This window comes from Rosa rugosa, chromosome 7, assembly GCF_958449725.1.
Source record: "Rosa rugosa chromosome 7, drRosRugo1.1, whole genome shotgun sequence".
In the NCBI taxonomy this organism is placed as follows: domain Eukaryota; kingdom Viridiplantae; phylum Streptophyta; class Magnoliopsida; order Rosales; family Rosaceae; genus Rosa; species Rosa rugosa.
This window is the reverse complement of record NC_084826.1, coordinates 17,966-30,384: the sequence shown is the minus strand read 5'-3', so window position 1 is coordinate 30,384 and position 12,419 is coordinate 17,966. Positions and strand designations below refer to the sequence as shown.

The following is a 12,419-nucleotide window of genomic DNA, read 5'->3' as shown; positions in this document are numbered from 1 at the left end:
CCGCCTCGGGGTGGCTAAAATATTCACCATCCCTCAAGGGGTGTAACAATATAATATTTCTCGGAATGCCCCAGGTCGTCCTCATTTTGGCGATTTGCTCCTCTGTCATACTCGGACTAGGCTAATCAATGGGCATCTCGCTAAGAAGTAACCGCCCACGTGGCGAGGGAGGAATCAACAACACCTCAACATTCTCCAGCTCGGGAACGTCGGAACCTACAATTTTCTCAACCCTACTCGGAACTCCATGACACGCACCCTCGCCACCACTTCGGGAAGTGCCCACGACACCCCCACGAGGAGCACCCCCACCACCTCCTCGGGACATACCCTCACCACCACCTCGGGAAGCGCCCACGACACCTCCACGAGGAGCACCATCACCACGCCCGCGGGGAACACCCTCGATACCGCCATGAGAAACACTTTCACCACTTCCACGAGACGGACCTTCTCACCTACCGCGACCACGATGCTCTCGTGCCATACTGTGAGCGACACCCAAAATTAGCCAATCGCTTCCCGACTATCGCCTTCCAAGACCCGCCTCATGAAATTCAAAATCTAATAACCCCTCCCGGAGCCACCACGGTAAATCCAATCAAACCCAAAACCCACCTCCCCTAAAGATCAAACGTATCAATGACGACCCAACACCTACCGAAAAACCCCAGTTCCCGCAAATTACCCCCTTAACCGAAACACACACACACAAATGCTCTCAGACAAACCCAAGAAAGTCAAGAGACAGCGTACCTGTTCACTCCTCCAACCGGAAAACAGAGAACCACGCAAACAACCGGGAATTCTGACCACCAAACGACAGATTCAAGCTCCCGGAACGCTAAAGGCTCTAACTTTAACCAGTTCTTATCCCAATCTCCAACAAAAACAGAGGAGCAGTAACCGCCCCCATCTCCCTCCTCTGTCCATATATAGGGCCCTCGAGAATACAGGGACCGTTGGACGTGCAAGGACGATGACACCAGATCTCACCACGTGTCCGACATCTCTGAGCGTTACAAAGGACATGCGCAGTTGCCTCGACTCCATACCACTACGCCATTATTACATGTTACGGACTCCAGTACACCGGACTTCCCGCACACGACAAACGAATGACAACAGCACACGTGTCACCAGGGCATAACGTATGCGCTAAAAGACGCATGAAACCCTAACACAGATTCGCAATAGCAACACAACCCCAATCGCGAGTACGAACTCCTCACCCCAGCCAAGGCTCATCTTAGGTGGGGACTTGGGTAACTAGGGGTAATGGTTGTACGGAAGCCACGTGGCACGAATTCGCCTTGCACTTCCGATACTTCTACCAATTAAAGACAAACTCCCCACCGAAGAGAACTCTTGACCGGGGACTTGGGGGACTTGTTGGTATACATATACCTCTTAGGCACAAGTATCAGAAGCATAAGACTCTTATCGCAAAAACAGAAGGAAAGCTCCCAGCTGAGGGTCCCGATACCCCTCTGGGCGATATCGGGAACCCCAATCGTCCCACACCGAAAGAAACGGAACCAAGCTTCCACAAATCTGCTACATTAAAGTCATCTCCAACAACCCGAAGAGGTAACTGTTTACTATCGCTTACCATTATCATGATCTTATATCGATACTAACTTAGGCATCGGAGCGTCGAAGGCCGGCGCACCCGGTCTTCCATCTGACCTTCGTTTGTTTTGTAGATAAGCGAGACCGATTGCCATAGTGGCAGACCAAGAACATCTCGTGATTTAGCTGGATCAGACCTCTACTGAGACAACTGAAACAACCCTCACCACCTCCACGGGAAACACCCTCACCGCCACCTCGGGACGTAACCACGTTACCCCCACGAAGAGCACCCCCAGCACCTCCTCGAGACACATCCTCACCACCACCTCGGGATGCGCCCACGGCACCTCCACGAGGAGCACCATCACCACGCCCGCGGGGAACACCCTCGATTCCGCCACGAGAAACACTATCACCACCTCCACGAGACGTACCTTCTCGCCTACCGCGACCACGATGCTCCTGTGCCATACTGCGACCGACACCCAAAATTAGCCAATTGCTTCCCGACTATCGCCTTCCAAGACCCGCCCCACGAATTTCAAAATCTAATAACCCCTCCCGGAGCCACAACGGCAAATCCAAAACCCACCTCCCCTAAAGATCAACCATATCAACGACGACCCAACACATACCGGCAAACGACCCCCTTAACCAAAACCCACACACACAAATGCTCTCAGACAAACCCAGGAAAGTCAAGAGACAGTGTACCTGTTCACTCATCCAACCGGAAAACAGAGACAACGACGCAAACAACCCGGAATTCTGACCACAAAATGAAAAATTCAAGCTCCCGGAACGCTAAAGGCTCTAACTTTAACCAGTTCTTATCCCAATCTCCAACAAAAACAGAGGAACAATAACCGTCCCCATCTCCCTCCTCTGTCCATATACTGGGCCCTCGAGAATATAGGGACCATTAGACGTGCAAGGACGACGACACCAGATCTCACCACGTGTCCGACATCTCTGAGCGTTACAAAGGACATGCGCCGTTGCCTCGACTCCATACCACTACGCCATTATTACATGTTACGGACTCCAGTACACCGGACTTCCTGCACACGACAAACGAATGACAACAGCACACGTGTCACCAGGGCATAACGTATGCGCTAAAAGACGCATGAAACCCTAACACAGATTCGCAATAGCGACACAACCCCAATCGCGAGTACGAACTCCTCACCCCAGCCAAGGCTCATCTTAGGTTGGGACTTGGGGAACTAGGGGTAATGGTTGTACGGAAGCCACGTGGCATGAATTCGCCTTGCACTTCTGATACTTCTACCAAAGACAAACTCCCCACCCAAGAGAATTCTTGACCGGGGACTTGGGGGACTTGTTGGTATACATATACCTCCTAGGCACAAGTATTGGAAGCACAAGATTCGTATCGCCAATACAGAAGGAAAGCTCCCAGCTGAGGGTCCCGATACCCCTCTAGGCGATATCGGGAACCCCGATCGTCCCACACCAAAAGAAACGGAACCAAGCTTCCACAAATCTGCTACATTAAGGTCTTCTCCAACAACCCGAAGAGGTAACTGTTTACTATCGCTTTCCATTATCATTATCTTATATCGATACTGACTTAGGCATCGGAGCGTCGAAGGCCGGCACACCCGGTCTTCCCTCTAACCTTCATCTGTTTTGCAGATAAGCGAGACCGATTGCGATAGTGGCAGACCAAGAACATCTCGTGATTTATCTGGATCAGACCCCTATCGAGACAGCTAAAACATGTTGGACTGATGATGATTGAACGAGCATGATCCTCTAGGTGCCCAGAGTAACTTTATGGGTGCCAAGATTAGATGGCGTTAGCTTCATGGATGTGTTGAGTTAACGACATCGTTATGTTGACCCGAGGACGAAGCATGATGATGTTGTTGCTGATTGAGTTTTGAGTTGAAGTAATGACCGCGTCATGTTTTCTCGTCAAAGCTTGAGGTTCTAGGCAAGGCTTTTGGCCGCAAGGCTCAAGTATCTTGTCAAGTTTGCTACTGAAGTTTTTGGTAGGCTTGCCTTAACGCTGACGTTGATCGCAGGTTGGCGCCTGCTGGTGCTGGTGCTATGAGTTCGCTGGCGTTGGCGGTGCTGTGCGCCGCTGTGCTGCAAGCTTCCCTGCAAATGGGTGTCCATAGTAAATGGGCACCCAAAGTAGATTTTTTTTTTGTTAAGTATGGGATGGAACGACATTGGCAGGTAGCTAAATTCACTCTGACTTGAAACATTGCATGTGAACTGGAATGGGCACAAGTTGCTGCAAAATGCTAAGTTGCCAAGAAATGCAAGCTCAACACACTGGAGTTGGTGTCCAGTGAGCGACCATAGTAGATAACTCAAATAAGAAAAGAAGGAAAAATTTCTTTGAACTCCATTAAAGTGACTTAACGCATGGTAAGTGACGAAGCCATTGTATCGGCTTTCCATAGACGGCGTCAATTTTAACGTTAGAATGGAAGTCTCTAGTCAGCGTTAAAGATAGAGAGAGTGAGACTCGAGACATATAGTGGTTCGTCTCCCGCCTTAGCAGGAGACTATGCAAAAACTTGTTGTGACATTTTAATTAAAACTCACAAGCGCACGAATCGTCGTTAGTATAGTGTGCAAGTACGAGGTCGTTCCAACTGAGGATTGATAATCAATTTAAACCCTAACTCAATTAATCCAAACACAAAATCACATAAACAATCAAGCAAAAGAAGATATTGATTTTTGGGTTTTTTTAATAAACAAATAATTTGAGAATTAAAGAAACAAACAAATAAACAAATAATGATAAAACCTAGGGTTTCGGAATCAACCACTAACAATCCTATTTATGTTTTGATGCAATTAACAGATTCTTTCCTATTTATATTTCAATGCAATTAACAGATTCTTTTGTTCCTCTAGATGATAATTCCCGTATCTAAGTCCTTCTCAGGTACTCTAGACCATTGTTTTCCTTAAGTGTATGATGCTCTCCCTCTCGGGTAAAGATCGTATATCCTAACTATGCAGTTTATCCTTCTCAGGTATAAATTTAACATGCAAGACTCATTTCGCTTTAGAAAACAAGGGAATCAAGCAAACCATTAGTCTTTCTCAAGTAATAATGTAATTTACCACACTTAATCACAAGAAGCTAATCAAATTATATTGCATCTCTGCTTCAAATTTGTCTTCCAATTACTATATGCAAAGCCCTAAGGTGATCAATCAAAGAACTTAAACATAAAGCATCAATTCAAATAGTGATTAAGCATTCATCATAAAGAAACTATAAATCCATCAATAAAATATCAAAGTACATAAACAATCATGATAGGACATCATCCTAACCCTAGAAAAAGGTTTAGCAAAATATATTTAATTAAAACATAGGAAAAAAACATAAAAAGAATGGAAGGGGAAAAGAAGGGAAAGATGGATGAGTCGTCTCCGCTCCTTAGGCGTCTACATTGTGCTCCGAGACTCTCTTCTCATGTAAATTCGTGCTCCCTTATATAGGGAAGATTTCTGCTCATCTTTGGCTTCATGTTTCCTTGTAAAACTTGGATTTAGATTCCTTTCTTCATTTGGAATGGGAAAAGCTTGAAATATCTCTTGTAAAGTAGGAATAAGTTCCTCATTGAATCCTCATCTGAATTAACTTCCTTGAAACATTAGGATTGACCATCTTGTGCCATGGAACTTGAATTCTCCACGAATGGTTGTAAATTCCCGAGCAGATTTCCTGTCCGACCTATCTTCACTCAAATAATCATAACTTTCTCCAGAAGTATCGAAATCGAGATCCGTAAAATTCTACAGAAAGTAGACATCCGTAGCTTTCCAATGATATAAGGCTCATTGTCTGATTCGATCTGAGTAACTCCCAGTAATTCGGAGAAGTTGGATGTTCTGCACAGACAGATTCTGGGACCTGGGCGTCTTTCAATCCTAGTTAGCTCATTTTAACTTCTTTTCTTCTCTTTATGAGACAAACCTACAAAAACACTATAACAACATAAATGACTCGAAATAAGGAGGACTAAGCATAAATACTAAGATTAAGAGGCAAAGAAATATAGGAAAATATGAGCACATCAACTATGTCAACTTAAAAGCTTTAACTAGTGTTTGGGCCTTGCGGCCCAATAGGATTACGAGAGTTGTCTTCTAAATGGAAGGAGTGGTCCCTTTTATAAGGAAGGGAGCCACTCTCCTTTATATTTTCTTCAATGTGGGATAAGAAGTCCCATTTCTACTTCACAAAAGCTTGTTGTGAATGCAAATTGGTGAGAAAAGGGAAGGTGGCTTCCCGGCGAGCTCTTGACCTCTTCCGACTCCCACTATGTCTTGTGAGCCCCTTAAGAGAGGTTACTTATGCTTGGCGACATAGCAAATAAGCCATGCTAGTGGACGTATGTACAAGCAACTCGCTTCCCCAGGGTCTCAAACACCTGTCTCAGGCCAATTACTCCTCGCAGACCAGCTTTAGTTCGAGTCAGCCTACCAGTGAGCTCCAAATTGGTGGCGCCAAGGTATCCTCAGCATGTTGTCTCCAGGCTTGCTCCATATCTAAAGCCTGCTCCAACTCTCGCCTCCTAGCAATTCTCGCCTCGATGGCCTTATTCATCTCTTGGCGATTACCCCTCTCACCATCCAGGGCCTCCTAGACGAGCTATCTCGCCATTAAGATGGTATAGTAACTCGGCAGAGGTACAGTAAGTCAAGTTAACAGCCTGTGAGAAAACAAGTGTAAACATACCATGCACACCGATACAACATCAAATCATGATAGTAAGGAACATACCCTCATAAGCCTCTCCTGTGCCCTCGAAAGTTCGCCCTGGGGTCCCTAAGGCTGATCCTATCCTCGTCATGATGACAATTGCGCAAATTTGCAACCATGGGTGGGCCAATTAACCCTTGTGCACTCTGATCTCGCCAAGGGTGTGAGAAAGACCATCAACAACTTCATCACGAGAGAGAGGAGATCCTTCACTGGTGGACTGAGATCGAGACCCCTTCTCGGTACTAGACCTTTTACCTTTTTGAGGGTTAATTGGCCCACCCACAGGAGGGTTGCCAATGCGAATTTGAAAGCCACTCATTTTCCTTTAATTACCAGTAGTACACTCGGTGCGAGCACAAGTCACGGTACCTTAGGGTCCACCTCCCTCTCCATTTGGTTGAGTATTGGCTGCCACAACCGGCTCTCAGTGCCCAACTGTATGCCTCTCACCACTACCAAGTCCCACCTCGAGTGGCTGAGAATCCTCGCTTGCCCCCACAACAGACTCTAAACTAGCGAGCTGACACCTAGGTCTCGCCACTGTCCACAGTAACAATCTTGTGAGACCTAGGCTCTTCAGTCTTGCCTATCTCAACTATTTCCCTCCCCTCGAACTGCTCCAACACAGCATCCTCCACAAACGGGGCACTGTCCCCTGTCTCACTTTGTTCTTGTTCCACTTGTTCTAAAAGCTCCTCAACAAAAGCCTCAACTTCGACACGAGATGGCTGCTCCACCCCTATATAGCCATGAGGGTACTGCTCCACCCCGACATTATTGTATCGGGAGGACTTTCCTCCTTCCCTTGCCTGCTCCAGTACTTTTATAGATACACCCTGCTCAGGATTAGTTTGATCCCCACCCTTTCCATCTGATATCGCGATACCGAGAAACTCGGCAATCCTCTTGGGAAACCTATCATAAATGCTCTGAGGCAAGTGGAAATCTACGGGAGCACCGGTATCAAAGACTCTACAGGTCCCGAGGTCAACATCAGCTCACCTCGATTCCTCCATAAGCTCATCAATGATATCCTCTGCCTCGGTGTTGGCATATGGCACCGTACTTTTAATTGGGCTATTTGCATGCATATTATTGGCTGCAACAAAACACATGATTAGAACAAGGCAAATATTAAAAGACGTTATCAAATAATAATTCAACCCTCACTAGGAAGTCTCCTCAATCACCACTTTTCGAGTATCGCCAACCTACATAGGCGATATATAGACCCTCCTTTTCCCACAAGGGAACTTGCCTAACACCCTATGGATGCGCTTTCGCTCTAAGGGGCTAAGATTAGATGATTGCTCCACTATAACACAAACAACGCTGTTAGCACACACCCAAAGTATAAGAATATCATAAGAACCTAACCACAAACTCACCTATGGGCTGGAAGTGGAAATTAAGGAACACGATGCACCGCCCGCAAGTTTTTCCAAGCACCACACACCATGCATGGCCTACTCCTCCTCCACTGAGCATGGATGTTTAAGGTCAGATCCTCACGTCTGCGTGCCTTGAAGTTCACACAGCCACCATCGCCAGCCTTCTTGGAGTATTGCAACTTGTACAAAGAATTGAACTCGTCAATACTCGGGCACTACTGGTAACATAGCCTCCACAGCATCAGAACGCCCATAATCTGCTCAAGTGTATTTGGCGATAGTTGACCGATGGCAACGTTGAGACAGGACAATAGGTACTGCAATTGCCGAGGTATGAGAAACGATAGCCCACACCTTAGCTGCAATTGCCCTAAACATGACCATCCCTCATTGTGATGCCTAACATCCTCTCCTCCCCTAACTAGATGCAACAACACTTCTAGAGGGATCTCACACATAGCCTTCATCTCATCAATCTCCTCTTGCGTCATACTCGACCTCGGCTAATCAATAGAAAGATCAAGGCCGATAGAGGCATCTCTATCACCGGCCTTAAACTCCTTCGTGTTGAGGTTATCTCAATCTAGGGCTGTAAGTAGGCTCGATACAGCTCGTGTTCGACTCGTATTCGGCTCGATTTTAGCTCGTTCGGCTCGTGTTCGTAAGATAAATGAGCCGAGCTTGAGCTCAATATTAAGCTCGGCAAAAAAACGAGCCGAGCTTGAGCAAGGATATATTCGGCTCGTCTAGCTCGTGAGTAGCTCGTATTTTCCATGAGTAGCTCGAGCTTGTTAAAACTCGGCTCGTTTGTTAAAGCTCGACTAATGAAATTTATACTATAAAAATATAATTTTTCTAATCTCAATTTCAATTCTTTTTATTACATTCCTTTTCAATTGGAAGAGAATCTGAAAATTTAAATAAAATATATTACAATAAATAACAATACTTGTGCAACAATTAAATCAAAACCTAGCAACCACTATAAAAAGAAAAGAATTGAGATCGGGCAGCCATAAGGTTTTCACTTTTCAAAGTCAAAACGCATAGAACGATTCTTAGAATTTTGATACTGAAGCTATTTTTGTCATGGAGCCACAACTAGGTAAGCTACTCGTTTCTTTCTTAATTAGCTTTATTTATAGATCATGGGTCTTTTCTATAGTTTTCTTATATGTATTAATTGATTTTACATGTTCACAGAGAGTCAAATTGCACTTGTAACTGAGCAAAGTGATGCCGTACGAATTGATTTAACATCTGATGATGTTGATGGAAACAACACCCAAGTTGCAGGGGATTTGAAAGACCCAAAAGATGAAGGAGATGAGAAGGACCCCAAAGCTGAAGGAGATGAAAATGGGGAAACTGCATCTGCACGTAAAAAAAGAAAATCTAAAGTTTGGAATGATTTTACAATGGTCAAGGTGAAGGGTGTTGATAAAGCAGAGTGTAACCATTGCAAATTCAAACTTTCTATGGGTTCTGGTACGACAACTCATCTTCATAGACATATTTCTAATTGCTTGGCACGAAAGTTAGGAGATAAAAGGCAAAAGTATTTAGCTGCAGACCCAACTAGTCTTGAAGGAGCATGTGGCAATCTTATAACTTACCAGTACGATAAAGACAAGGTAAGGGATATTATGTCAAAGATGTTTCTAGTTCATGAATACCCCTTTCGTATGGCAGAACATGCATTTTTTAATATGCTGCTGAAAAGTTTGAATCCAAGATTTGAGAAAATTTCTCGTGTGACAATGAAGAGTGATTGTATGAAAATTTTTTCTCGAGAGAAAACGAGAATAAAACAAATGCTAGCAGGTGTTAGTAGGGTAAGTTTAACCTCAGATCTATGGACATCCAACCAAACAATTGGTTACATGTGTCTCACTGGCCATTTTTTGGATGCTGATTGGAAATTGCAGAAGCGGATATTGAACTTTTGTGGTTTGCCACCTCCTCATACTGGAGTTGCAATTGCTGATACTATTTTCAAGTGTCTTCATGATTGGGGTATTGAAAATAAGATTTGCACTATAACTTTAGACAATGCCTCAGCAAATGATGCAGCAGTCAGAAATCTGAAAGATAATTTTGCATTGAAGGGAAGACTATTGTTGAAAGGGAAGATATTTCATGTTAGATGTTCTGCGCATGTATTGAATCTTATGGTCCAAGATGGTTTGACTGAAATTCAAAAAATTATTTTGAATATTCGTGAAAGTGTGAAGTACTTCAAAATGTCGCCATCACGACTTCATAAGTTTGTGGAGATTGTTAAACAGCTGCAGTTGCCAACATCAAAGCGTTTAATTCTTGATGTCCCGACACGTTGGAATTCTACATATGCAATGTTAGAAGCTGCTTTGGTATTCAAGGAGGTTTTTCCAAGATATCAAGAACGTGATCCATACTACCAGTGGCTACCAAGTGTAGATGATTGGAAGAAAGCTGAAAAGGTATGTCAATTTTTGGAAGTTTTCAATGAAGCTACAAATATCTTCTCTGGTAGTGATTATCCAACTGCTAATTTAATTCTTCCTGAAATTTGGAAGATCAAGCAAATTTTAAATGATGCTTCTGTGGATGATTGTGATTACATGCGTGAGATGTCTTTAAAAATGAGTGCAAAATTTGACAAATATTGGGGAGATTGCAACTTGTTAATTGCTATTGCAGTAGTTTTAGATCCTCGATACAAGATGAAGTTCATTGAATTTTGCTTTCCAAAAATTTATTTGGGTTATGAAGCTGAGAGACATATTAAGGTTGTGAGGGAATCTCTATATCAGCTTTTTGAAGAATATGTTGCTGTTTATAGTTCTAAAGACGGAGAAGTTTGCACTTCCAGTGTTGTTGCCGTTACTGATAAGAAATGTATCACTAAAAGTAGAGTAGAATTTGATCTTTGGGCTCAGCAAATGGATACAATTGAACCTCTCAAATCTGACCTGGATGTATATTTGGAAGAAGGTCGTTATACTAATGAATCTGATGTGGAATTCAATATCTTGAATTGGTGGAAGACAAGCACTGCCAAGTTTCGAGTTCTATCAAAGATGGCAGGTGATATATTATCCATTCCCATTAGCACAGTTGCTTCTGAATCTGCTTTTAGTGCTGGAGGTAGAGTTCTTGATCAATATCGGAGTTCCTTAAGGCCAAATACAGTTGAAGCCCTGATTTGTACTGGAGATTGGTTACGTTGTGAGTATGGAGTTTCTACATCAGTAAAGGTATTTTTTTTTCATTCTTACTGCAAGTCTTTTTATGTACATAACTTATTGCAAGATTGTTCTTCCACTAATCTTGTTTCTTTTATTCTTTTTTATAATATAGGGTGATGAGGATTCAATGGAAGAAATCTGCTTGGAATAAAGGTATATACACGTACTGAACAATCTTCTTACTTTCATAAAATCATATTGAACAAACTTATTTAAAGTTATTAATATATATATATATATATATATATATATATATTCTTTGTTTTTATAGATGGTGAAGATTCGCTGGGAGTTTGCATGGAAGGAAAACTGAAGATACAAATAACCACCTTTGAATCAATATGTCGAAGGCCCCATTCTTATTTAATTAGTTTAAGTGCAATTTTGAGTTGGATTCATCATTTTGAGTTTATTCTAGACAATAAAAGGGATTTGTATGATGGTTAGACATCAAATTTGGATTATTATTTTAAATTTTCTTTCTATCTTTTTTATTTTTTAAATTTAAAGTCAAATGAGCCAAGCCGAGCCTATTCAAGCCGAGCCTATTCAAGCCGAGCCTATTCAAGCTCGAGCTCGTCCAATAAATCAAGCCGAGCCGAGCCTAGCTCGGGCCTAAGAAAAATATTCAAGCCGAGCCGAGCTTGAGCATGGAAAGTAAAATTCAAGCTTTAGCCCGGCTCGAGCTCGATAAAAAGCAAATGAGCCGAACATGATCACCTTGGTATTCGCTCCGGCTCGGCTCATTTACACCCCTATCTCAATCTATCTCTTCCACAGAAGGCCTATCGGCATCTCCACCCCTCTAAGAGGGCTTTTCCCCATCGCCTCCCCCACCACCAGCATGTCACTCTTGGGCCATACCATTGCCAATATTATACTAAGGTTAGTCAATGTCAATCTTATCGCCTCCTTCACTCCACTTCACGAAAATTTTCAAAAACTAAGAAAAAACCTGTTCTTGGAGCCAAAGGAAACAAGACAAGGAAGTCCAACGTTCGAGCAGCTAGCCTCGCTAGGCACAAGGGTGTGCGGAGTGTTAGCCTCGCTAAGGCATATGAGGTGCTGGGCGTTAGCCTCGCTAGCCAAGCATGCAGGCAGTAGGCAAAACCATCATCGGTACCATTAGCAGGCAAGGAGTTAGACTCGCTTGAGTTAGCCTCACCGATAGCCTCGCTAAGTGCTGATGGTTGGCAACCAACAGTAGGTAAGGAATTAGCCTCGCCGAGATAGCCTCGCTAAGCACTGATGGTAAGCCCATGTATTGAGAGTAGGCAATGCATGGCCTGTGTGGGGGACTTCCAGGGGCAGCACACAACGAGGGACAAGGATGACAATGCTGAAAAGCATCCGCCAAGGCTGGCCAAGGCAGCAAGTAAGCAAGCAACAAGCACATGACGCACGCGCAAGCAAGTAAGCTGATGTAAGGGCGATGTGAGCAACAGTTAGCGT

General features: G+C 43.8%; 1 protein-coding gene across 1 annotated transcript; it reads left to right on the top strand.

Annotated features, from left to right (window-relative positions):
- Positions 1-8,826: 8,826 nt before the first annotated feature.
- Positions 8,827-11,118, top strand: LOC133720767 (zinc finger BED domain-containing protein RICESLEEPER 2-like). The gene is made up of 3 exons (XM_062147238.1): positions 8,827-8,842; positions 8,941-10,976; positions 11,080-11,118. The coding sequence occupies exons 1-3, from the start codon at positions 8,827-8,829 to the stop codon at positions 11,116-11,118; spliced, it is 2,091 nt and encodes a 696-aa protein (XP_062003222.1).
- The last annotated feature ends 1,301 nt before the right edge of the window (positions 11,119-12,419 follow it).

Coding starts and splice junctions, on each gene's coding strand:
- LOC133720767 (XM_062147238.1), top strand. Junction 10,977..11,079: donor GAGTTTCTACATCAGTAAAG/GTATTTTTTTTT, acceptor TTTATAATATAG/GGTGATGAGGATTCAATGGA.